The sequence below is a fragment of the Zingiber officinale genome, chromosome 10A (assembly GCF_018446385.1).
Source record: "Zingiber officinale cultivar Zhangliang chromosome 10A, Zo_v1.1, whole genome shotgun sequence".
Lineage (NCBI taxonomy): Eukaryota > Viridiplantae > Streptophyta > Magnoliopsida > Zingiberales > Zingiberaceae > Zingiber > Zingiber officinale.
This window is the reverse complement of record NC_056004.1, coordinates 83084265-83112215: the sequence shown is the minus strand read 5'-3', so window position 1 is coordinate 83112215 and position 27951 is coordinate 83084265. Positions and strand designations below refer to the sequence as shown.

At 36.6% G+C, this 27951-nt stretch overlaps 1 protein-coding gene and 1 pseudogene across 1 annotated transcript; one reads left to right on the top strand and one right to left on the bottom strand.

Annotated features, from left to right (window-relative positions):
* Window positions 1-27766, top strand: LOC122027256. The gene is made up of 4 exons (XM_042586182.1): window positions 1-474; window positions 22702-23070; window positions 23180-27631; window positions 27711-27766. The coding sequence occupies exons 1-3, from the start codon at window positions 262-264 to the stop codon at window positions 27587-27589; spliced, it is 4992 nt and encodes a 1663-aa protein (XP_042442116.1). The 5' UTR covers window positions 1-261; the 3' UTR covers window positions 27590-27631; window positions 27711-27766.
* On the bottom strand, window positions 5625-7515 carry LOC122027258 (annotated as a pseudogene).
* Window positions 27767-27951: the final 185 nt, after the last annotated feature.

Sequence of the window (27951 nt, the reverse complement as noted above, 5' to 3'; positions counted from 1 at the left end):
ATATCCAGCCCATGCCCACGCGTCCCTAGAAGTGTACAAAAGTCCCTCCTCTCCTTCCGTTCGCCGAAGAGCAGCGAAGAAGATCCCTCTCTCGGTCCACTTACCATTCCTCTTACCGATCCCTCTCTGCTTGCTGCCATCCAATCCCTCTCTCGCTTGCCGTCGTCCACCGGGGCCGCGGTTGCCGTAGCTAGGGGGTCACCGCCGACTCCGCCCGTTGCGCTTCTCGTTCATTCGGAATTTGGAAGTCATTGGAAATTGATGGTTCGTGGGATCGATGGGAACCCAATCGGGCAAGATGCAACGCTATGCATGGGCGGGAAGGTGAGAAGAAAGTATCGAGGTTCATTAGAGTCCGTCTCCTCGCCTGGTAGTTTAGAAGAAGAAGAAGAAGAAGAAGAAGAAGCATCTCATGGTCCTTCTCCTCGGACATCGTTGTCGGCGTCGGAGACGCACTCCGATTCTTTCCTGAAGGTACCTCCTTTCCCGGGTTATGGACTTGCTTCTGTATATTTAGATTATTTTAGGAATTGGTTACTATGTGTTGCTCAGCCGTTTTCGTACTTCCTCGTAAGATGTTTGGTCTTGCCCAGCAAAGTTTGTAGCGAGTATAATTTATCATGCCCCGTAGAATCTAGGAGAAATTGACAGTCTTCAAATGACCCAGATGCGATGCAAAGCTAGCAATTTAATCTACATTAATCCAATTTTAAAATAAGTTCCGTATAGCTGATCCGAGATTGTTGGGACTCGTAGCTTGTTGTTGTTATTGTCTGGAAGTCTACAGAAAGAATATTTCAGGAGCTTTTGTCCACGAAGATTGCCTTTCAAATTGAAATTGTTTTGTTTCAGGTAAAATCCACATCGTCTTTTATGCAAATTTCCATTTTATGCTACAGAATGAATGATCTTTGTACTTCCTGCTAATATATTGTCAAGGAAGTTTGGTTTTCTTAGTTTTATATAACTGAATAATTTGTGTTTCGAGTCTGGTCTCCTAGTTTGCAATCGAGAAACTTGTTCTTTTCAGTAACACTCATTCTCTCTATAGGTTTCATGACTAGGCATAACAAAGAAATCCTTTCTCTTGCAAAGCCAAATACAATGATAAATGCAGCGGATATAAATAAGATAAACACAACAAGAGAAAAATACAAGCACTAACAAATAATTTACATGATTCAAAACCTCTAGTTTCTACGCCACACCCTATGAACACTTAAGGTGAGTCACCCCTTAAAATGCCCACTATATTTTCTTTTTACCAGAGGTGGAGAAATCTCATATCAAAATGTTCACAAAAGAAGTAAATAAGCAACGACAAAGAGACTGACTATATAAAAACAAATTTAGGACTTTGAGGTACAAACCTTCAGTCCTAAGCATATATGACAATGGGAAAATAAAAGAATGCTTTGTGGAGCTGTGGAATGGTCCGAGAATCAGGACTTTCTTCTTATTTTGAACTCCTCTTCCACCTTTATTTACAATCTTCAATTCATGCTTGGATAAACTTCTTCTAATGAATCTAAGTTGACTGAAATGTGGATCACAGAAACCGTAATTGTCAGCCACTGTCTCCAATTGACTGATTATCTATCTTAAATCCATCCCACATGAATTAAAGCCTCATCAATGGCACCTATGGATAAGTTCTTCTTTTAAACCACCTTTTTTTTAAATTCTAACAATAAATTAGTCAATTGCCTAGTTGACTGAAACCATATCAGTTGACTGCCTAGATTTTGTTCGCAACTAATTAAGTCTTAGTTAACTTGCTTGCTGACTTAGCACATTAGTCGATTGGAGTCAATTTCCAGTTGATCGAAGCATCGACTACAACCCTGAAGCCCACACCATTTCTTTATCGAGTCTTACGCCTAAGTAAGACACTACTTAAACCTCAAAGTACAATCATTCGACTCTCATAATTCATTTAAGAGATTATCTTAGTAGTTTGGCTTTGCCATCTAAGTCATCTCCTATTAGGTTATTAAGTCCCTCTGATGCAATGAGTTCTCATCTCATATAATTTGTCATCCTTCACTCCTTTACATAGTTCACCTCCTTCCGATTGTCATCATCGCTGCCACCTTGATGCTCTACATCCTACGATCTCTCTGATGTCTCATACCGTCTTTCTGATCTTTTTGCAGACCTTGAGCCATCAAGCCAATTAAGCTCTTGCAAGCTTCATATACATATAAGTCATACCATCAAAACTAAGTTAAACCCTTTGTCAAACTCACCAAAATAATATAGTAATGTTGGTGCAATTGTGCTTCAACTTGGTCCAGTTAAACTAAGGCATTTTGACATTTGGCTATATGCTTGGTCAAAGGTGTAAAGGTATGTTTAACTCAAGTGGTTAAGCCAATGTGTTAAGTCTAAATGGTGTGTCAAGTAGGTCATTAGATACTTTCCAATGAAGTTAAAGTGAGTTAAGGGTTACTAGACACTTGAATGTGGAAAGCCCAACAAATATTGGCAAGTGTACCTTTGCTCGGGATCTTTGAGCAACTTTATTTACTAGTGTAAATCAGTTATGATTAAAAAGGGTACCTTTGCTTACAAAATTAGAAGTAAAAAAAAACATAAGTACAAATTTACTAAGTGGGTACTCGGGGAAGATGTGTATTAATTTAATATTAATCAAGAGGTCAAGAAGATAAGTTAAACTACAATTTATATTTCAACTTTGTAATCTCCTTTGAGTTCTTTAGTTGATATATATATATATATATATATATATATATATTTCTTTTCTTTCAATTATTCATCAACATTTAGAGCCACTATTGTTGCTCTAAATTATCACCTTTTCACTATTAATATAACTTTAATTAGCATCATTTAGTCACCATAAATCTGTCACCAATAATCATCTCTGAAATAATAAATGACAAAAATGTGAACCATTGGAGCTAGTGTCTTTATAGTGTAATAACATCACGCGATGTATGAGTTGAAGTTCTTACTGGTATATAACAACATAGTGTCCTCGTGTAAATAAATACTAATTGTGGGTGACCCCTCGCTACCACTTCCTTTTATGAGCAGTTAGGGTTTCTGGTATAAGGCTAGGTTGAAAGTTTTCACTTTTTTGTATTTCTTTTCGACATTTAAATTTTTAATTGTTTCATTTTAAATCTTTACACCATAATTATTTTATTGAGGGTTCACATCTTATTAGATAATCTAAAGGACTAACTTAAATCAACTTTTCTATAAGTTATGTTATTTTATTATATATTAGCATGTGATCTCTAGGCATGAGGTATGCAAGATCAAGGGATATATATAAACAAGTATAATGAAAGGTAAAGCAAATATAATGACAATATCAATTGAGTAAATAAGAGCATCCATTTTAATTTTAAAACACCCCTTTCTGTGTTAATCCCATTTGAAATTTTCATATAATCATGAAAGAGTATCAATTATTTAACCCCCAATAACTTACTTCATTTAGATTCCATTTCACTATTTTAATTATTATTTTAATCTCCTTTTTCATAAACAATTATAAGCACATGAATGCAATTCATTTTATTTATTTATACATGGACAAGAAAATATCTACATGTTAAATGATAATTTTTAACCACATCTATGTACAACAAAAAAACTGAGTATTTGCAAATCAGTGTACTCCACTTGAACTTGTTTCTACGAATACAATATGAAAATAATTTATAAAACCCAAAATAAATATCTAATAATTATAATAATATAAAAATCTAAATATTAACTGAAATTCAAAGTCCATGGATCATTTTTTGATCCTGTAACCTTTGATATAACCTCAATTTCTAAATGAGACACCTATTACAATCTAACAATACTCTTTTTTGTTCATCCTAAACTAGATATGCTAGCCTAAAGTGATAAGTGTGTATGTGTGTGTATATATATACATTACAATTTTTTTCGAAGAACACGCTAGGAATTTTGCTGGTATGAAACACTTGACCAAATCGAACCTAAATAATACATCGTAATTAGTCTCAATTAAGTTAATTACTAGAACAAAACTTGATGGCTTTAGGCTTGATGAAGATGTTGTGTTTAATTAATATCTACATTTTGCTTGATGAAGATGTGGTGCTCTAGAGTGATCTTAAAAAGAGTTGGCAGCTGCACTTGATGAGAATATGAATTAATTTGGTTTCCACTCGAGCACTATAATATTGCTCTTTAACTGAATATGCTATAGGATTCTGCAGTTTGCAAAGATGAAATGGAAACTTATTAAGAGTTGCGGAGAAAAAGAGTTAAAAGCACATTTTCAGTATCGATTCTTGAAGCGACTTAATATCAGGAGAGAGACTAAGAAAGTCTGGTATAACTTTAATAGGTGAGGAGAAGATGTCAGCGAGGAGATGGAGTAGCATTCTATCATTTTCCACCCATAGAAAGATTGGGAGTCTTAGAAAAGAGACAAGGCTAATGTATATTTTTTTTCTGAAGTTACAACCACCGTAGAGATTGATAGAGTTGAAGGCATAAGACATCTGTGAAATCAGAATCAATGTCAACATATTTTCTGAGAGGGGAGAAAGTTGGGAAGAAAGTGATTTTTGGTCTTTTGCTAAGAGGAGAGGATGTCAAGAGAGACATCCTTTCTAAGATAAGAGCAATGTAGGGAAACAATATACGTTACCTATTCTCATCTTAAACCATACACAAATATCACATGACAAAGGGGAGATGGTGAGACAATATATCTAAACAATTCATCAAACTCTCATAAGAAGAGGGGAGGGGAGAGAATAAGTTGACATGAAGTTGGGGAAATTAAATGCTCCTAATTTTATTTTCATCTCTTTTTCCAAATATGTTTTTTTCATGAATAACCCCCTTTTGTTTTATACACTTTTAAGAATCTGCATTTTGCACCTTCTACAATAAAAAGTTGTCATGAGTTGTTTGATTAATAATAGTCCCTCTTTCTAAAAAATATTTAATTTGACCCTTTTGCTTTAACAATTGTTTTTTTCCTTTGAAAAGTGGATCCACCTAGACTCTCACTTAGTATGGATGAGAATTAACTATTACGGATGTGGTTAGGGTTGAAGCTCACAACATGCTGCCCTGAAACAAGTGGGCAGTGGGAGGCTTGAGCTATCCCTCATTTAAGATGTATATAGGGAGACAGTCTCTACTACTCTTGGCTGATTTAGATTAGTGAGCTCCAACCAAGCATCTTTTGGATCATCAAAGACAATAATTTCCCAAGAAGTTCAAGAACGAGGCTAGAGAAGTTGGATACTTTGTAATTGGACTATGACCTATTGTTTAAAATATCATACCACACCGAGCTTAAATGGTAGAAATGTATTATTCCAGTAAATTACCAAAACTTGATATTAATTGAATTAACTAAATATTTTTCTAGTGCGGGAACAAAATAACAATTTTAGTTTTTTTTTTATTATTTTGTCAAGTTAGGGGTTTGAGGGTATTTTCATCTTTGCAATGTTAAGAGTCTTGAGTCTACATAAATCATTGTTTAGTTGGTTTTAGGTTTTTAGTTTTTGATCAATAAGAATTTGTGGCCGCGTTGTTTCTTTCCAAATGTCGAGTTTGGTTGCTTATCTCTTGGTATTTTGCGGAATCAACAGGGTTTAGAAGATTGCTTCTGGTATTCATGCGCGAATCAACGGAACCAATAGTTATACGCTGCATCAATTTTCTCTTGATTGTTGGTGAGGTCCCATGATTCCTTGTCCTTGATGAAAGACACCATTTCCACTTCAAAATAGACAGAGCTGTACAGTTAGCTCGCATATGCATATTCAGGTGGGCAACTTCTCCCTTCTTCATGGTTGCTGCAGCTCGGTCAAGACCCTTATCACTTGTTCTTCATCAATCTTGAACTCAAAAGGTTCCTGGTCGTCATGCCCCTTCTTCACAAAGACTGTCCCATCTTGTAACTTACCGAAAAATTTCATTTTGACTACTGCTCCATCATTTGGTCGTTCATAACCTTCTCCTTCTTTGAGAATCTTTCTCAGTATCTTCTTATCATTTCCTATTTCGGTAACAGCCTTCCACGAGACTAATTCAAGCTCAACCTGAAGGGTGGCATTTGGTGGCACCGCACCCTCATTGGCAGCAGCAGGCCTACCCTTCTCAGCAAATGCATATTGCAGTTTTACCGTGAGGAGAAGTTTTTCAGCTTTCTTCATGGTCTTCACAGCTTTAGAAAATGAAGGAATGAAGTAACCGTCTTTAACTGTGAACTCAGCTTCTTCAGACTTTGAAACCACAGTTCCATCTTCAAGCCTTGCTTCATAGTTCACAAGGACTTCATCTAAATCTTTTGGGTTCTCAAATTTCACTCCTTCAAGTTTGTCTTGATTATCCCTCTGTCTTTAATAATGCCCTTAATGCTAGACCAAGATAGTAGCTCAACATCAAATTGCAGAGTAGCATTAGGTGGGATAGTCGGGGGAGAACTAGATTCACCATAGGCCAAATCAGGAGGGATGATGAAGATGGCATTTTCACCCTTCTTCATGGTCTTAATTCCTTGATCCCATCCCTTTATTACTTGACCTTGACCGAGCTTCAATTTGAAGGGTGTATCCTGATCGCAGCTGGAATCAAACTTAGTCCCGTCGAGCAACGTCCCAATGTAGTGCACTTCAACCTTGTCTCCTACCTCGGGCATGCCCCAGCCTTCCCCCTCCTTGACAAGCTTCTTCTTAAGCCCCTCTTTCTCGATCTCCTTCTCCTCCCCGACCTTGAGGATAGGGCCGTCAACAGGAGATCCATCATGCCTTCGTCCATCATGTCCTCGTTGGAGGGCATTAGTATGTCGAAGTCCCCAACCATGGCCGATTTGTGGGACTGTACGTAGGTTGTTTTGACAGCCCTCCACTTCGCTCTCTCATCGTCGTCGACTTCATCCTCCTCCCCATCGGATGAATAGATCTTTGCTTCATTGCAGAGGATCTCAGGGTCATTCTTCCGAACCTTGACAACAATCTTGAACAACTTGAGGTCATTCTTGCCGGGCACGTTGATATGCTCCTCCACATCTTCGTCGAGGGTTGGATCGAGCCCTACAAAAGCCCTAATCCCTAATTTGCTGCTCCTCTCAGTCTTCATCATTGGATTCATCGTCTTCTCGCCACTACCTTTGGTGTCCTCCTCATTAACGTCACAAGAAGCTGACCATATAACAGACAGAGGAAAGAAGTAAATGATTGTTTTTCACTATAAAAATCTTCTTTCTCAACATTCATCCTTTTCTCTGTCTAGGTTCTCTTCTCTTTGTCCGCAAGACCCCACCTTGATGACCATTTTTTTATTACGTCGATTCTCATTCCTTGAGCTATTGATTGTCTTGCAAGCGGACATAGGGATGGACTTATCTTGCGGTCGGAGACCGAAGTCGCGAGCAAATTTATTAGATGCTCTATGATGGCTATAGGGAGCCTCCTCTTCAAAAACGCCTTCTTCCTCCACGTTTGTTCGGTGATTGTTATTGCATTGGACAAGACTTCCCTTATTCAAGGTTCTCAACATTGCTGCCATCCTCTTCATAACCTGGTCAAACTGATTGTCATCATCTCTTGAAACTGCTGCTCCATATCATGATCAAAAGTGTTGTCGACGCGTTGTTGTCTTCTCAGTGATATGATTCCTCAAGATCAACTTAGCTCTGATACCAATTGATGCAACATATCACTATCAGTTCCATTAATTCACGTACGAATACCGGAAGCAATTTTTTAAACCCTGTTGATTTCGTAGAATACTAGGAGATAGACAACCAAATTCGACATTTGGGAAGAAATTGTTGGTGCGGGAAGCATCCGACGATCGAACCAGTGTTTTGATAATGACAAAGGATTCAAAGTTAAGGTTATGTTGTGATCTAACAAGTTTGAATGAGCTTGCAGGAAAGTCCTAAGTGTACTTAGGCAAAAGTCCTAACTGAGGTTAGGCAGATGGAAAACCCTAGGGGGTGGTAACCCTATGCGGAAAGTCTTGGTGGGTCGAGGGCTTCAGGCAAAAGTCCTAGGGGTGGTAACCCTAGGTGAAAAGTCCTGGTGTCGCGAACCACGTGGAAGACTGGACGGGTCAGGGAGCCGACGTCCAGCAGAAAGTCCGGAAGCATCGAGCATTGAGCAAAAGTCTAGTCGATCTGGAGGATCGCACCGGCAACAGGTAACTCCTGAGAGGAGTAGGTGAGGACACGTTCCCCACAGAGGGAACATTAGGCGTCGGGTCGACCTAGAGTTTCCGGTTGGAAATCTGAAGTCAGACCCAGGATAGTTCGGAGTATCAATATTTTATTTACCATATCTATTGTGTGCTAACTTTATTTTGCAGGGTATGTGTTTGGGACTAACACATTTTGCAGGAATAAAGGAGCAACTTTCACCTCGGATGAACAGTGTCCGAGGCGCCTCCTTGGAGCTTGGAGGCGCTTCGGGTGCAAGCTGAAGCCAGCTGTCCAGAGGAGCTGGAGGCGCCTTCATGGGGACTGAAGGCGCCTTGGATCGGCATTGAAGGTGCCTTCAGGTGGATAATGAGCAGCGGTCAAAGCTTGATCGACAGCAATCGAAGCGGGATAAAACTTAGGTTCTAAGGTGCCTTGGAGCTTGATGGAGGCGCCTTGGACACCCTTTATCAGGGAGTCTCGACCAGCAACCCAGTACAACACCTTCTGAGCAATCCTTACGCTACAAGCTGCTAACGAGATGATCCCGAAGTGCTGCAACACCATCCCGACAACTCGGAGCGTCAGTTTTTCAGTATTCTATTGTCGGTATTAATTTAATTACTATTTCTGATTGTAATAATTTTCGAGCTTATAGTTGTTGCCCACCGGAAGCGATCAACGATCGTGGGCCTTGGAGTAGGAGTCGTCACAGGCTCCGAACCAAGTAACTCCTTGTGTCTTTGTGTGTGATTGCTCTTTTAATTTCCGCTGCATTTATTACTCGAGTTTTACGATTCTGAATCGAGTGAAATCCACGAGCGCTATTCACCCCCCCTTCCCTCCCCCTAGCGCTTCTCGATCTAACAATTGGTATCAGAGCGGGGTAGCGTTGATCTGGTGCAACCACCAATCACGCATTTCTTTCATGGTATTTTCAGTTTTCTCGGAGTCGATCGGAATTAGCATAATTGCTATTTTCTGATCAAGTTTTCCTCGTTCGAAACGGTTTTGCTCGAAGTTGGTGCAACACCACTCGAGTTCGTTTTTTTTTCGTTATACATCCCGCATTACTAATCCAAGACCCAGTCTTGGAACAGATTTATTTGTGTGTGCAGGTTTTAAAATGACACTTCAAGAAGGTTATAGCACCGCTCAACCACCGCTCTTCACCGGAGACGATTTCAGGTACTGGAAGGGTCGGATGGAGGCGTACTTGCAAACCCAGTTCGAAGTCTGGATGATCACCAAGACAGGCCTTGATCTCCCACTTGACGGCTCATGCAAATTAGTATCATACCAGAACTATGACGCATCCTTAATAAAGAAAGTGGAGGCGAACGCAAAGGCAACCTGCGTACTCCAGTGTGGTCTGACCAAGGAGGAGCTCAACAGAGTTGGACCGTTCTCCAGCGCAAAAGAGCTATGGGAGAAGCTGATCGAACTCCACAAGGGTACCTCCGACACCAAGGTAAGCAAAAGAGATATGTTATTTAATAAATTATATAATCTAAAAATGCAGGAAGAAGAGACAGCAAGTCAACTCCACGCACGGATTCAAGACATTCTCAACTCCCTCCACGCGATCGGGCAAAAGGTCGAGAACAGAGACATCATAAGGTACGCTCTCAACGCATTTCCGAGGAGTACATTGTGGGCATCAATGGTAGATGCTTAAAAAGTCTCCAAGGACTTATCTTCCATTAGACTAGATGAATTGTTTTCTGAATTCGAACTACATGAGCAGACTAATGCACAGCCAACCGAGAAAGGCATTGCTTTGATTGCAGGTACAAGTAGAACACGTGAACCAAGAACACGGCAAAGAACCAAACCAGAGCCGGAAGAAGAACTCGACTCAGATGAAGAAGATGACGAACTGACAACCGAACTCGTGAACCTTGTGAAGAAGCTCTACAAGAAGAAGAAGGGCTTCAACAAGAGAGACCTAAAGAAGGCAGTACAATCTGCTACGGGTGCAACCAGAAGGGGCACATCAAAGCCAACTACCCAAATCAGAAGGATGCAAAGAAGAAGAAGAAGAAGAAGGTGCTGAAAGCGACCTTTGAAGAATCCTCAGAAGAAGACACCGACGACGAGCTTGAACAAACGAGCCTCCTAGCACTAATGGCCCGGGACTAAATCAACATGTCCGAGAGCGAGAGCGAATTGAAAGCAAACTCGGAAAGAAGCCATGGATCCGTATCCGTTTTCGAAGGACCCGATCCCTCTGTAAGTATTCCTCGATTAAATAATTTAGTGAATTACTTATTACGCAAATTAGCAAAATCAAACATTCGGGTCAAGTCACTTCTAAAGGAAGTAGCAGTCCTTAAAGAAGTGACTAACTCCAAAACCTTGCCTGACTCAGCTCAGACTGGAACTTCAACTCAAGTCCAAAAGCTTGAGGAAGAAAATTCTTTTTCAGGTCAAGGATTTGGAGAAGACCCTAGAACGGTTTTCTTTGGGGTCCAAGAACCTTGACCTAATTCTTGGGACTCAAATAGCCGTTTACAATAGAACTGGACTAGGTTTTAAATCCAGAAGGAAATATCGGTCTTATCTATCCTTAGTCAACAAACCAAATAGTAAATTAGTTCAAGCATGGGTACCCAAGTCCAACTTGGTCAATCAAGTTGGACTTGGTCAATATTGGGTCCCCAAAGATCAAGTACATTACCTCGATAAACTTTATCGAGGCTATGATCCAGGGGGAGCAAAAAGAAAAATTATTTTAATTAATAAATAAATGAATAAAATTTATCTAAACAAATAAATAATTAATTAAATTCATCTTAACAAATAAATAACTAAAAATTATCTTAACAAACAAGTTAAAAGGAAAATCAATAATGGAGGCTCCAGAATAGCTGACACCTCCAAAAGGAATCTACCCGACTGGGTAACCAAGCGCAACTTACCTGGCAGGGTAATTAGGGCTAGAATAAAAGGGCTAAGTTTAACTTGACCCACGGTACTGGTGAAGTATTGGATGATAGTACGTTAGGGAAACTTAGTCTATGCATGTCTAGGAAGATATGGCTTCGACCTGGTGCATTTGGCTAAGTGGAACTGACCGAAACTACTCTTTATGGATCCAAACTAGTTAGACCAAGGTTTTTTACTAAGTTCAGTGGATAAGACTATTTGGAAAACCTCGAAGGCATGATTACTTTAATGATGTCCAAGTGACTCACCATAGCCCAGAAGTTTATCCAAAGAATGCCTATTTGTTGAGTTCAAAGCTAAACCTGAATCTAACATAAAGTTAAACCAAAACCCTATAATTAAATCAAATTCATCTCACAAAATTATAAGATCCCCTGATTGAAAAATCTAGATCGGGTGAGATGACTAAGGACAAATTTTAAATTAAATTAAAATTAAATAAAATTAAATCAAAAATAAATTAAATTAAATTTAAATTTAATTTAATTAAATAAAAATTAAATTAAATTAAATTAAATAAAAATTAAATTAAATTAAATTAAATTAAAATTAAATTAAATTAAATTAAATTAAAATGAAAATTAAAATTAAAATTAAATTACATCAAAATTAAATTAAATGAAATAAAATTGAAATTAAATAAAATAAAATTGAAATTAAATTAAATAAAATTGAAATTAAATTAAATTAAAATTTAAATTAAATTAAGATAAATTAAAATAAAAATAAAAATAAAAATAAAAATTAAATTTAATTAATTAAATATTTTTCAAATTTAATTAACTTAAATATTTTTCAAAATTTAATTAATTAACTTAATATTTTTTAAAATTTAATTAACTTAATATTTTTTAAAATTTATATTTTTAAAATTTAATTAACTTAATATTTTTTAAAAATTTAACTTAATAATTTTCAAATTTAATTAACTTAATATTTTTTTAAAATTTAATTAACTTAATATTTTTTATAATTTAACTTAATATTTTTTAAAATTTAATTAAATATTTTTTAAAATTTAATTAAATATTTTTTAAAATTTAATTAAATATTTTTTACAAAATTATTAAATATTTTTCATATTTAATTAACTTAAATATTTTTCAAAATTTAATCAATTAACTTAAATATTTTTCACAAGTTTAATTAAATTAATATTTTTCAAAATTTAATTAACTTTATTTTTTTTCTAATTTAATTAACTAAATATTTTTCTTAAAAATCTAATTATCTTAATATTTTTTAAAATTTAATTAAATTAATTTTTTTTAAAATTTAATTAACTTAATATTTTTCAAAATTAATTAACTAAATATTTTTCTTAAAAATCTAATAAACTTAATATTTTATGAAATTTAATTAAATATTTTTCAAATTTAATTAACTTAAATATTTTTTTAAAATTTAATCAATTAACTTAAATATTTTTCACAGATATAATTAACTTAATATTTTTAAAATTTAATTAACTTAATATTTTTAAATTGAATTAACTTAATATTTTTAAAATTTAATTAACTTAATATTTTTCAAATTGAATTAACTTAATATTTTTTAAATTTAATTAACTTAATATTTTTTTAAAATTTAATTAACTTAATATTTTTTTAAAATTTAATTAACTTAATATTTTACAAATTTAATTAACCTAATATTTTACAAATTTAATTAACCTAATATTTTTCAAATTTAATTAACTTAATATTTTTTTAAAATTTATTTAACTTAATATTTTACAAATTTAATTAAGCTAATGTTTTTCAAATTTAATTAACTTAATATTTTTTTTAAAATTTAATTAACTTAATATATATTTTTGAAATTGAATTAACTTAATATATATTTTTCAAATTTAATTAACTTAATATTTTTTAAAATTTAATTAAATTAATATTTTTCGAAATTTAAATTAACTAAATATTTTTCTTAAAAATCTAATTAACTTAATATTTTTTATAATTTAATTAAATATTTTTCAAATTTAATTAACTTAAATATTTGTCAAAATTTAATCAATTAACTTAAATATTTTTCTCAAATATAATTAAATTAATATTTTTCAAAATTTAATTAACTTAATATTTTTCAAATTTAATTAACTAAATATTTTTCTTTAAAATCTAATTAACTTAATATTTTTTAAAATTTAACTTAATAATTTTTAAAAAATTTAATTAACTTAATATTTTTCAAAATTTAATCAATTAACTTAAATATTTTTCACAAATATAATTAACTTAATATTTTTTCAAAGTTAATTAACCTAATATTTTTCAAAACTTAATTAGCTTAATATTTTTCAAAATTTAATTAACTTAATATTTTTTAAAATTTAACTTAATACTTTTTCAAATTTAATTAACCTAATATTTTTCAAAATTTAATTAACTTAATATTTTTTAAAATTTAACTTAATACTTTTTCAAATTTAATTAACCTAATATTTTTCAAAACTTAATTAGCTTAATATTTTTCAAATTTAATTAACTTAATATTTTTTAAAATTTAACTTAATACTTTTTCAAATTTAATTAACCTAATATTTTTCAAAACTTAATTAACTAAATATTTTTCAAATTTTATTAACTTAATATAACTTAAATATTTTTCACAAATATAATTAACTTAATATTTTTTAAATTTAATTAACCTAGTATTTTTCAAAACTTAATTAACTTAATATTTTTTTAAAATTAATTAAACAAATTTTTTTAAAAAATAATAATAATAAAAGAAAAATTTTACACGTGGCGCATCTCGGAGGTGCCTCCCACACAAGGGAGGCGCCCTAACCAGCGGCGGGAAAAGTCCCGCCGACTTAACCTAAGGCGCCTCGGATCATCTTCGAGGCGCCTCCAACAGTGCCTATAAGGCGCCTTAAAACAATATTTAAGGCGCCTTCAATCCTTCATATTGCCACGAACAGACAGAACTTTCTGTTCGTCGCTTGCCGAGTTCTCCACGAGTTTCCCGTGTCATTTTCTCTCCAAACCTCTTCGATCCAAGGCGCCTTCACGCGGATTCTCCCCGTCTACACTCCTTCGATCATCCTACAATGCCTCCTAGGTATATCTTAAACCATCCTATTGTCCTTATATGTTATTTTTATGCACCTTTTCCTAGTTATATGTCGTCAAAAATAGGAAACGTCGCAATGTTGATCCTACTCTAGCTAGAATCCCATCCACGGATCCCAGATTCCCCTCAGAACAGCATAGGATTAACTTTGCTAGATACACATTTGAAACCATTAAACCTTGGTATCTAAGAAGATCATTTTTTGATCAGTTTTGTCACCCATCAGTCCAGATGATAGAGTACTACCAACTAGGTAGATTGGTTTACTGCAGTAATGCAGTAAATCATATTTATGTGCACAGTTCTACCACAACCTCGAGCAGGTTGATGATAGTACCTATTCTACCAGAGTTGGTGGGACAGACATTCAATTTACCCCCTCACTCATCCGCACTAGTTTAGAGCTTAGGGCATCTACATGTCCCTTTCTATGCTACCCTAGTAGGGATTTGCCATTTGGCAATCCCTACTCCCATATTACATTAAATACCATCTATATGTACTTTTTCAGGGAGGAGAGACCACTTGGCTTGACTGAGTTCAAGTCAATCTCTCTTAGGGTTCAGGACTATGTTATGTATAGAGTCCTGACAGCCTGTGTCTTGCCGATCTCATCTTGGGACGTCCTGAAGATGCGACCCTGGCATTCATTCCTTTTGTATGCTTTGAGTCACCGTTTGGACATAGACATAGCATTACATATGTTCCAGCACATTATTTATGCATCTAGTACCGTCACATCCCATGTAGTCCATATGCCCTACTGTCATGTTTTGACCTACATCTTTTCGACCCTTAGGATAGATACTACTAGAGGGTCAGTCATCCCTCTTACCCTATATGACGAGTTTGGTCAGCGCAATCTTAAGTTAGCCCGTGTTCACGTCACTGATGAGGGGATTCTAGCCTGGAGAGGTCGACCACAGCCAGCTGCTGCTCCGATTGATCCAGAAGCCGAGGATGCATCGCCCGACATTGTCCCGGGCGAGGGAGAGGAGTGACCCGACTTCTTAGCCGAGGAGTTTTTTTGGAGATCCATTACCTTCCACTTCCGTCGGGCCTTCCACTTCAGCCGAGCCTTCGACTTCGGCACAACTCTCCATCGAGGACAGACTCGCTCGTCTCGAGGTTCAGTCCATTCAGACGCGACGGGCTGTTCTAGATAGCCATCGCTCCCTCCGATCCGAGATAGCTGCCGGATTCGCCTCTCTCCGGGATGAGATACGTCGGCAGGGACACCCTGCACCCGAGCAGTCCATTGCACCACCTCCAACTGACGACACTCCAGCTGATGATCCCACTCATTGATGCCATCTCTTTCATGCATTGTACCTTGGATTTTGGATACAGACACTTTCATTTCCTAGTCTAGTTGAACTTATGTTTAGTAGAATTCAGTTACGCTGCTTTCTTCTGATTACCAGTCTTTTATGTTTTAATTCTGCACAAGTAGGAATGTGTTGGGTAGAATAGATCTTGATTTTCAAACAAATTTCCTACATCTAATTTTAAATTTTTTTTTTATCTTCAAAATAGCTTAACCTTAAAATTATCTTTTAAAATTCTAGGAAAAATAATGTTTTCAAAATCCCAATCTTATTAGTTTTTCAAAATCTGGACTTAGGCTAGGAACTTCCCCCTAGAAATCATGTTCCCCTAGTTTCAGCCATAGCATCTCACAAACACACTAGACATAACTTGTTTGTGTTTGAAAAAAACTTAGAACGACGTGAGATGCATAGGGTACAACCTGGACTCCAGAATGCTTATTTCTGTGCATTATAGTGAGTCTGGGCGTTAAAACTAACTTTACATTAATCAAGTTAAATAATCCAGCCATAGTCAAATCTAACTAGATTACTAACTTAACTTGACTAACTAAGTGAAAACTGGTGCCCTCTAGGTATTCAGTCAGTAACTAAAGGTTAGACAGTTGGTTAAGGATATTAAAATTTCAAGTTAACTCATGCTTGCACTTTAGAGCTCTGATACCTCACTATAAGAAATTGGTTAATTTGAAATCCATTTAACTTAACTCATGCTTGGACATTAAGGTTCTTAAATTAATTGCTCTTCCTTTACCGTTAATTTAAAATTCTTTTTTATGACTTCCATAGTCATCTTTTAACTAAGTCAAATCAAAAGATTTTTTTCCTCCAACTTAACTAACAATTTTCAAAAATGTTCTGTTCAATCATTTTACAAAAAGTCTCAGTTTATTTTTTTTAAACTTTTAAAAATTATTCGAAAAAGCTTGCAAAAGTAATGTTTTTTAAAAAACGGCTTTAAAAATTCTTTTTAACGAAATATTTTTCAAAGCCTTAAGAAACTAGCTAAGTCAATTTTTTTTATTATTGTAAAACTTAAGCTTACTATCTTTCAAAACTTGTCTTTCAAAAATCATTTATTTTAATTATTTCAAAAAGGCGTTATTCAAAACAGTGATCTTAATTTAGCTATGTTCCGGTTCAAAGAAAAATCTTTTTAGCTAAATTAGTTACTAAACTCAGTTTTCCTAAAACCAACTTTTTGCTTAAAATATTTCTTAGGCTTTAATTTGTTTATTTCAAAGACAAGTTTTTTTTAAGTGTTTTAAAAATATATAACTTTTTAAGCTGAAAATGTAAGTTCTCCATACTATATATTTCTTAGTCCTTTCATGTTGTCTTTATACTATAGTTCTTCGTACAAAAGTTTTTTGATATATGGCAAAGGGGGAGAGTAAGATAAAAAATTCAAATTATCAAAATTCAAATTAAGGATAAGAGAAAGAGAGCTCTTATTATGGGGGAGCCTTATACATTTAGCTTGCTTACGTTCTTACTTGAACTTTTTACTTAAAAAGCTTGCTTATGTTCATTGATACATTCGTTTAATTATGCTTGTTTTACTTAACTTTGAATTTAAGTTGTCATAATCAAAAAGGGGGAGATTGTTGGTGCGGGAAGCATCCGACGATCGAACTAGTGTTTTGATAATGGCAAAGGATTCAAAGTTAAGGTTATGTTGTGATCTAACAAGTTTGAATGAGCTTGCAGGAAAGTCCTAAGTGTACTTAGGCAAAAGTCCTAACTGAGATTAGGCAGGTGGAAAACCCTAAGGGGTGGTAACCCTAGGTCATAGGGGTGGTAACCCTATGCGGAAAGTCTCGGTGGGTCGAGGGCTTCAGGCAAAAGTCCTAGGGGTGGTAACCCTAGGTGAAAAGTCCTGGTGTCGCGAACCAGGTGGAAGACTGGACGAGTCCGGGAGCGGGCGTCCAGTAGAAAGTCCGGAAGCATCGAGCACTGAGCAAAAGTCCAGTCGATCTGGAGGATCGCACTGGCAACAGGTAACTCTCTTGAGAGGAGTAGGTGAGGACGCGTTCCCCACAGAGGGAACAATAAGCGTCGGGTCAACCTAGGGTTTCCGGTTGGAAATCCGAAGTCAGACCCAGGATAGTCCGGAGACTATCAATATTTTATTTACCATATCTATTGTGTGCTAACTTTGTTTTGCAGGGTATGTGTTTGGGACTAACACATTTTATAGGAACAAAGGAGCAACTTTCACCTCTGATGAACAGTGTCCGAGGCGCCTCCATGGAGCTTGGAGGCGCCTCGGGTGCAAGCCGAAGCCAGTTGTCCAGAGGAACTGGAGGCGCCTTCATGGGACTGAAGGCGCCTTGGATCACTGCTCGAAGGCGCCTTGGATCAGCATTGAAGGCGCCTTCAGGTGGATAATGAGCAGCAGTCAAAGCTTGATCGACAGCGATCGAAGCGGGATAAAACTTAGGTTCTAAGGCGCCTTGGAGCTTGATGGAGGTGCCTTGGACACCCTTTATAAGGGAGTCTTGACCAGCAGCCCAGTACAACACCTTCTGAGCAATCCTTACGCTACAAGCTGCTAACGAGACGATCCCGAAGTGCTGCAACATCATCCCGACAACCCGGAGCGTCAGTTTTTCAGTATTCTATTGTCGGTATTAATTTAATTATTGTTCTCTCTGTACTTAGATTGTAATAATTTTCGAGCTTATAGTTGTTGCCCACCGGAAGCGATCAACGATTGTGGGCCTTGGAGTAGGAGTCGTCACAGGCTCTGAACCAAGTAACTCCTCGTGTCTTTGTGTGTGATTGCTCTTTCAATTTCCGCTGCGTTTATTACTCGAGTTTTACGATTCCGAAACGAGTAAAAGCCACGAGCGCTATTCACCCCCCCCCCCTTCTAGCGCTTCTCGATCCAACAGAAACAACACAATCGCGAAGAAGAAAGAGGAAGGAAATGCACTATTCAAATTTGGGAAAGATGCTTGAGCTTCGAAGAGATATGAAAAGACATTAAAGTTCGTAGATTACGACAACAATTTATCAGAGGAGGAACAAAAACAATCTAAAGCACTCAAGGACGCATGCAATAGCTTGCAAGATGAAGCTCAAAGACTACAAAGAGGTAGTAAAGCTTTGCACCAAGGTGCTAGAGATCGAGAGAAGAAATGTGAAGGCTCTATATAGAAGAGCACAAGCTTACATTCAACTCGCCGACTTGGACTTTGCAGAGTCTGACATTAACAAGGCACTTGAAATTGATCTCGACAACAGAGATGTGAAGTTGGAATATAAAGCGTGGAAGGAGAAAGTCCGGGAGTACATTGGAGCCCTAGAAGCAACCAAGACTGGATCAAAGCTAAGGAGCACACCAAATTGTTAGCCCAAAAGATTGATCCTATCGAGGTTGATGAGAAGATAAACCCTAATGTTTATCATCTAAAGCGACCTAGTCATATTCGTGTTTTTAATGTGAAACATTTGATTACTTTCCATGGTGATTCTTCTGATGCTGATATGACCAACACTTTGAGGGCGAATTTTCTCTATCTTGGGAGAATGATACGGGAACAGAAGAGCAATTTTAATTTTTTTTAATTATTTTGTTGAGTTAGGATTTTGAGGGTATTTTCATCTTTGCAATGTTAGGGTCTTGAGTCTATTTAAATCATTGTTTAGTTGGTTTTAGGTTTTAGTTTTTGATCAATAAGAATTTGCGGTTGCGCTGTTTCTTCCCAAATGTTGAGTTTGATTATATATCTCCTGATATTATGTGGAATCAACAGGATTTAGAAGATTACTTGCGGTATTCATGCGCGAATCAAGGGAACTGATAGTTATCCATTGCATCATTTTCCAATATCAATTTACAATTATTTACCAATTCTTACCTTTAAATTGGCTAGCGTACAAACAACAATCTCATTCAACAGTGGCTCTCTCCCTTGGCTCAACATCAGCCAACTGTGGGCCCAGGAACTAAGAGAGAGGCTGCATTGCCTCCTCTCTTGAGCTGCGACTAAGGTGATTGCAGCAATGACGACCATTATTGCTTGAGGAGGGAATGGGAGAGAGGAGAGGAAGGGATGTTACTGGTGACATGTGGAGGGAAGGAGCGACTGGAGGTGGATAGCTCCGGTGCTGGGAGAAGAGGAGGAAGAAGATGATGAAGGAAGAGGTGGTGTCAGGTGGATGGACCAGTGAATGGAAGAGAACTTCATCGTGTGTAGTGAGAGAGAAAGTCGTGTGGGAGGAAAAAATCACGAGAGAGAAAGAGAGTTGAGTGAAAATTATTTCTATCTCTTCAAAAAAATTATCTAATTCATTCCAATCCGAGTGACTAGTTTTGCCCACTTAAAATTTGGTTTGACCATAAGATGGCCAAATCAAAACTAAATTGATTCTAGTTCGAACCCACATAACTCTAATCACCATGTCTACTCAATGGCTTTAATCCAAACCTAATTTTATTTCAACTCGACATCCAAAATTTATTTTAAACTGTTTGATTTGATTTATTTTATGGTTCAAAAATTTAAAAAATAAATAAATTTTACGATGTGAAAAATTATAGATAAAAAAAAGGGGCAGCCCGGTGCACGAAGCTCCCGCCATGCGGGGTCCCGGGGAAGGATCTATTGTACGCAGTCTTATCCTATTTTTTGCAAGAGGCTGTTTCCAGGATGTGAAAAATTATAGATAAAATTCAGAATTTAACATCTCCAATACTGATCAATAGTGAAAATAGTGCATCTCTCTATCAATACTAATTCAAAACCCCATTTTCAACTAAACCCAATAATATTGAATTAGTTAATAATATAGTTTAGTAAATAATTTATTAGTATCTTGTATTATTTAATAACTTTCTCAATAATGTTTTGCAATATTTATTTACTTTTTGGTTACTAAAATATGATTTATTATGTAGTAAGAATCTAAAAAAGATATACAAATTATTAATATGATATTGTTTAATATCTCTAGAAGATTATTTTATCAATTAATAACAAAATAATCTGATATCCTTAACCTATAATAACACTAATATGATATTATGACTAATCTAATTACTTATTACTGTTCATTATTTATATTTTGTTATCAGTAATGCTATAACATGAGACATGATATATATCCTTATTATGATTGAACATCATTTGTCTTTTTTTATATCATTTCTTTAATTTTTTCATAGTAGTTTCAATTTGACAGGTCCTACTAGTGTGATATGGTCGATATTTACATTTTATGACAATCTATCCTGATATAGATTTTGACAACCATGGAAAAAGACAGCTTGAAAATGAATATATGTTGATAATTTTATTTTGCTTCCTTTTTATTAAATTGGATAACATTTTTTGAGGAGTAAAACTTGTCACAATAATCTTTATATGATGTGGTAAAAGGCGATTTACTCGCGCCCAACGCTCCCACCAACCCGTCCCTTGGCCAACATAGAGGAGGTAAATTACGGATGACTATTAGCCATTAGTGCAGTGGCCAAGGCATGGGGGAAGACATGCTCGGATGTGTTGAGTTTTGACGCCATGACCTAATGTGGTAATACCACGTGCCTTAACCACCGCACCACCCCGCCCCGAGGGGACACAATAATCTTTATATGAGAAATATACGTAAATTGTGCTAATTGCATATATTTAAATCTCAAATTGTACGAAGGTGATAAGGGTCAAATGTACTAAGTTTGTAGTATATTGAGAATTGAAGTTTTTCTAATGTTGTTTCATACAAGGTGATATGGGCTATCCAAAGAATGATATGAGCAAGACATTGCTCGACACAGGCAATAGATAGTTGAATGTAGACAAAATTTAATACAAAAAACAGAACTTCTAAAATAATCATGTTCTATCGTCATGCCTAAACTTGCATAATAAAGATAGAAAAACCAACAAAGTTTTTAAACAAAATTATAAGTGAAACAATATTGAATATCTGAGAATTGACTTCATATTTTACTTGCATATCTTTCAGAGATGCGTTGACTAAGAAAACATATGAAATCTCACAATTTTCAAGTTTCAAATCCTCCTCTTGAATTGTAACTTAAATTCTCTTATATTTGTTTTCTAGGTAAATGAAGATGCACATCATTGAGCTATAAAAAAACCAGCGAATATACATTTTTGCAATCTCTATGTACCTTAGACAAGATAGTTTTGAATGGAAAGTGGGGTGAGGTAGGCAAAATTATAAGTTGCTGAATGGTTGTTATAATTTGGTAGGGTAAATAGGAATATGAGTCCATAGAAGTCAATGTTATAGCCTTATTGAAATAAAATATAAATGCAAGTTCTGATTAGATTAATTTTTTTTCAGAGAGTTGAATATGTGATTGATGGAAGAGTCAATTAATTATGTTTATGAATGTACGTATAAAAATTGTTTCCTACAAAATGTAGGCTGACATGGGCAAATTGGTGCCCCACCGCATATTGTCTGTTGGTATGGTTGACTATATTGCATTATTGTTCCAAAATGGAACAAAGACCACCACCAAAATTGAGATTAAAGAAAAGTAAAGCCTTGCCTGATTATATACAGAATCAAATCTTTTATTGTTCTTCACCGGGTATCAGAGAGGATGAGTCCAATTCCTACCTCACCTTGTTACTATGCCTTAGTTGATCACCATCATAGGCCTTCTTGTTCATCTACCATCATTTTTTTTGTGTGTAAAACTGGAATACTAGCTAGTTGATACCATGAAATATTCCTGCTGATAAGATTGAGCTAAATTTGCCATTTTCTTTTATACAAATCCCAATTATGAAGTTTCACTTCAGAATTACAAAGATCTAACACATGGCCTCATATATTACAAACCCTTTGGCAATAAGTAGTAGGTTCACAACAAATTGGACCTCTACTTGTTAAATGACTGTCTGTGGCACAGTAGTCTTTTCTCTGTATTAAACAAATGGGAGAGGCAATTCTGTTTTAAAGCTGGCCATTTGTTGGAAAACAAATTTATAGGGGACTTTACCTAGCTATTTTTTCCTCAGATCAACATATACAAACTCCATGTTGGGGGCTTGTATATTTAGGATAACCTTTGCAAATTGCAACCTTGCTTTAATGCACATCTGAAGCTTTTGTATGATGTTTGGTTTTCCATCGTACTCCCCATCTTCTTATATCAGCCTGTTTTTTTTTTTTTAACTACAGGATGGACGAAAAATACATGTTGGTGAATGTGCTCTTTTTCAGGCAAGAAATGCTCCACCTTTCATTGGAATAATTCGACGTTTAATAAAATGTACAGAAGATTCTCCCAAGTTGGGCGTCAACTGGCTTTATCGACCAACTGATCTTAAGCTTGCAAAAGGCAATTTGCTTGATGCTGCTCCAAATGAAGTATTTTACTCTTTCCACAAGGATGTGATTCCTGCTGCCTCGTTGCTTCATCTGTGTAAAGTTGCGTTTTTACCTAATAGTGTTGAACTTCCACTGGGAATACCGGCATTCGTGTGTAGGAGAGTATATGACATTGCTAACAAACATTTATGGTGGTTGACTGATCAGGATTATACCAATGTGAGTTTTTTCACCATTCTGCCTCTATATTCTATGGTACAATAAGACACCAGTTTCTTGTCCTGATTATTCTCTATGCATTTATTGATCATTAACTGTTCTTCCTCAGGAACATCAGGAAGAAGTTGATCAACTTTTGAACAAGACTCGGCTGGAAATGCATATAGCAGTTCAATCAGGTGGGCATTCACCGAAATCTCTTAACAATACAACAAGCAACCAACAGTTAAAATCTGGTTCAGATAGTGTACAAAGTAGTGGCATCTCCACTCCTCAGTCCAAGGGAATGAAGAGATCGAGGAATGATCAAAGCATGGAGCCAATCAAAGGTGGCAAAGGCATAGAACCTGTGAAGCAAAAGCAGGGAATTGAGCCAATTAAGCGACAGCATTCTTCTAAACTAAATGATGGAGGATTTATTGACACTATAAAGTCTGAGAACATTAAGGCAGAAATTAATAAAATGGCAGACAAAGGTGGGATTGTAAGCATTGAAGGGGTTGGGAATTTGGTCAGTTTAATGCAAGTATGTAACAAAGAGAGAAAAATAGATTTGGCTGGTCGGATAATGCTTGCTGATGTCATTGCAGCCATGGAGAAATCTGACTCCCTTCATAAGTTTGTGCAACTCAAGGGAGTGACAGTACTGGATGATTGGCTCCAGGAGGTTCACAAAGGAAAGAATGATAAAGGTAGTAGTCCTTGCGAAAGTGAAAGTTTAGTTGAGGATTTTTTATTGTCTCTACTTCGTGCGCTTGAAAAGTTGCCTATAAGTCTGAATACTCTGCAAAGTTGTAACATCGGCAAGTCTGTGAACAATTTGCGCAGTTATAAGAACTTGGAGATCCAGAAGAGAGCTAGAGGTCTTGTTGATACTTGGAAGAAACGAGTTGACACAGAGATGTCAAAGGTAAATGACAGAAGATCTGTTGGATTTAGCCAGCCAGTTTCATTGCCAGACAAGCCAGGTCATTCTGATGTCAGTCAAACACGACATAAGCGGACTGAATCAACTTATGGAACTGCTAAAATGCCCAACACCCTGTCCTCAGCAAGTAAGCTTCTGACTGGTAAGCCTGGGACCTTAGATTATACTAAGAAAATTGTACCTGCACCTGTTGTAGTTAGTTCAAAGGATCTAGAATGCAAAACAGTTGCAAGCAGTGGGGGGTTAGTGTTGCCACCTGTAGCAATTAAAGAGGAAAACAACAGTGGTTCCTATCAGTCTCATAGCAATGATCGATCTTGTTCTAGTGATCAAGAAAAATTTACGTCTTCTTCACAGAAGGAAGAAACAAAGAGTTCAGCCACTGCATTGATGAATACCACCAAGTTAGGTAGCCCTATCAACCATAATCAAAGGTCAAGCAATGGGCTTCCTGTAACTAACATATCTGGAGATCCAAAGGAAACTCATTCTGGTAGGTTTGAGTCGGCCAACAAGGTTGTGGCAGCAGAAAATGCATTACAAGGTGGACTGACATGTCAAAAGCCACTTGATGTCCCTATTGGTCATGGAAATATCAATAGGTTGGTTGTTAGGCTGCCAAACCCTGGCCAAAGCCTGGGAAGGAATGACAGTGGAATCTCAGTTGAGGATCCATTGGTAATGGGAAGCAACCAGTTGCCTTCTGGTATGCCAGACAAACAAGATCGGGATGATGGTAGAATGAAAAGGAAGAGTGATGTTCCTTTCTCTCATATCATAAGGGATGATAATACAGTGTTATGTCAAGGCAATGAGGTTAAAGACGGATTATTTGGAAATGGAGAAGTTAGCTCACCAATGGGTTCTGATGAAGAACATAGAAGAAATATTGAGGTAACTGTAAATTTTGCAGATCCTGCTAGAAGCGCCTATTTGACATCTGGGAATGAAAATGGAGCCTGCTCAACTGAACCAGGGACAAAAAATTCTTATAGTTCTATGCATGCCTTGGAAGAAGGCTGTGCCAAATATTCTGAACCTACCACTCCTTTGGCAGTTGGAGATGATACCGGGATGAATCTACTAGCTAGTGTGGATACTGGGGAAATTTCCCAGTTTGACATAATGTCACAGATCAATTCAGTTGGAACTGCACCTGCAGTGGAGGAACAATGCACTAGCAATGATGCATTTAGTTTATCTTGTGATGATGACATGGTTCAGAAGAATATCCAATATGATGAACCTGTTAATGCCAATTCTGAGATGCAAGGGAAGAAAGTTGGCAATACATTTGTGAAAGATCTATCACAAACTGAAGATACCAGGCCTACAACTAACAGTGCTAATGTTTCTCAACTGCAGGACAACAAATTAAATGGTCATCAAACAACACAATATACTATCACCTGTATGAGTTTGTTTGATAAGTGTAATTCTACAAATGTAGAGGTACAACCTGTGGAAGAAAGAGTAGGTAAAGCTGCTTCTGTACCAGTAGAAGTGGAGCAGGGCAATGAGGTTGGAACTTCAATTGATGATAAGCAAACTACTGAGGTGCAACTTTCTGACATTTGTACATGTAGTAAACCTAACTTCACGGGCACACTGATTGATGAAAACATATCTTTTCGTGATGATTATAAGAAGATGGAAGATGACATTAGGTGCACTTCTGATGGTAATGTAGATGGTAAGTGTGATACAGATGCCACTAATTCTGATAGGAAATTAGAAGCACCTCTTGTTCAGGATGATATGTCAAGCTACGTGGTGGAGGAAGTATTAAGTGCTTCTATCTCAACTGAAAGCCTACATAAACCTTCAACCCCAGATGCTGCAGCTGTAAATACTGATTCCATTGTTTCATTTCCTGCTGATAATATTTCTTCTGCCGTTGCACTTGATGACTCCAAGATTTTGCATTCTGATCACACACAAATCAACCTCTTGGAGTTGCCCCATGAAGCAAAAGAGGACAACAGTATGCCTCCTCCTAGCACTGATGAACCTGCAGTATCAGCTGTTATTTCTTTGGCTGCTGCTGAAGTGCCATCTACTTCTAACATTAAGGAAACTGAGAACTCTTTAAAGTCCTTTAAGGAATCTGGATTTGATGCAGAAGCTAGGGAGGATAATATTGTATCATCAGTAGACTGCTCCTCGTCGAGTATTGTTACTGAACCACTTGTTGCCATTAGACTTGAGCTCGATTTGAATGAAGTTATTCCTATAGTTGAAGGGAATCAAGACCAGAAAGATATCTCTTCTACAATATGTTCATCTGCAATTCACTTGCCTACTCTGTCTCCCTTTACAAGTCACATATCAACTGATTTGCCTGCTAAAGTTACTGTGGCTGCACCAACCAAAAGGTATTTTGTTCCTCCTCAAATTTTGTTGATGACCAAAGGTGAACCTGGATGGAAAGGTTCAGCAGCTACTAGCGCATTCCGACCAGCAGAGCCACAGAAAATATCTAAAATTCGTGATATGGTCCCATCTGATGGTGTTGGAAAGAAGAGCCGTCCTCTGCTAGATATCGATCTTAACATACCTGATGAGGAAGTTCTTGCAGGCATGGCTTCTCAGAGTTCTATTCAAATGATGAGGACTACTACTGATGATGATTCACTCACAAGGACTGCTCCTGAAGTTGATCTTCATTTAAATAGAGTTGATGAGGGTCTGGAAAATGGCCAGTCCTTGGCTAGCACCAGCAGTAGATTAGAGGTGCCACTGTTGCCCATGCAACCTGCATCTGGAGGACTCCCTGCTGAGAAAACAAATGTTCTGAGGAACTTTGATCTGAATGACAGACCAGACATTGATGGGCTTAGTGTAGAAGCAGTAGCAAGGAACCAACAAGCAAACAATTCAACTGTTGTGCCAAATTTGTCTCCTGTTACAGATCATAGAACAAATTCCGAATCTGGTTATACTTTGTCTTGGTTCCGTCCTAACCCTTATCCAGTTGTTGCTGTGCCATCTCTTCTGCCTGATAGAGGAGATAAATCAAATCCAGTAGCTGCAACTGCAGAATCTCTGATGATTCCGAGGTCATTAAATGGTGTTAACCTTCGCGGTGATATTTATTGTGGTACATCATCTCCAGCAATGCTGGTTTCTCCAGCTACACCATTTCCTTATCCAAACTCATCCTTTCCTCCCACTTTTACACTAGCTCCAGTGTCTTTATCTGGTGGTTCAACACATTATGTTGATGCTTCTTATGGAAGTCGTTCTTGCTTCCCTGCTTATTCTTCATTACTTGCTGGTCCTGCTGGCGCTGTTTCATCTAATTATCCAAGTTCCTACATGATAAGCTTTCCAGAAGGCGGCACTAGTGCTGTGAATAGTCAAGACTTTGATTTGAATACTGGTCCAGGGTGTGGAGATATGATAGGAAAAGATGAAAAACTGCTTTCAGCATCAAGACAGCTTTCAGTTGCCACTTCTCGGGCATTTATGGAGGATCAGGCCAGAATGTATGATCTTTGGACTGTAGGTTCAAAGAGAAAGGAGCCTGAAGGGAGTTGGGATGCAGAAAGCACCACTGACAGATCTGCCATGCAAGTCTCGTGGAAGTAATGAAATGATCAAAGAAACAATTTCATCTGTACCTTGAGTCTGGTGAACTACCAATCAATTTCTTTCTTTATGTTTTTGAAATGGTCGAATGATTAAAAAACATATATGCCTTGTTTTGCAGGCACAATCTTATCTGGAATTTCTCACTTGTATTGCTTATTCACTAGGCTATGCATACAAACAAAAGCTCACATCCTAGTGTTTGCGTCAAGCATGACATACAATCTTTGGGAGGTGATTCATTTCGTTCTATAGTTCTTGTTAATGTTGAGATATTATTCACTCCTTGACATTGTTCATGTCCTCAGGCTTTTCTTAGCATTTTAAGGGATCTCAGGCAAGTTTGCTGTTTTTTCTGATGG

Bases quoted from the DNA above. Each gene is read 5' to 3' on its own strand.
- LOC122027256 (XM_042586182.1), top strand. From the start codon at position 262: ATGGTTCGTGGGATCGATGGGAACCCAATCGGGCAAGATGCAACGCTA. The intron at 475-22,701 runs GTACCTCCTTTC...TTTTAACTACAG, and splicing joins ACTCCGATTCTTTCCTGAAG to GATGGACGAAAAATACATGT. The intron at 23,071-23,179 runs GTGAGTTTTTTC...GTTCTTCCTCAG, and splicing joins CTGATCAGGATTATACCAAT to GAACATCAGGAAGAAGTTGA.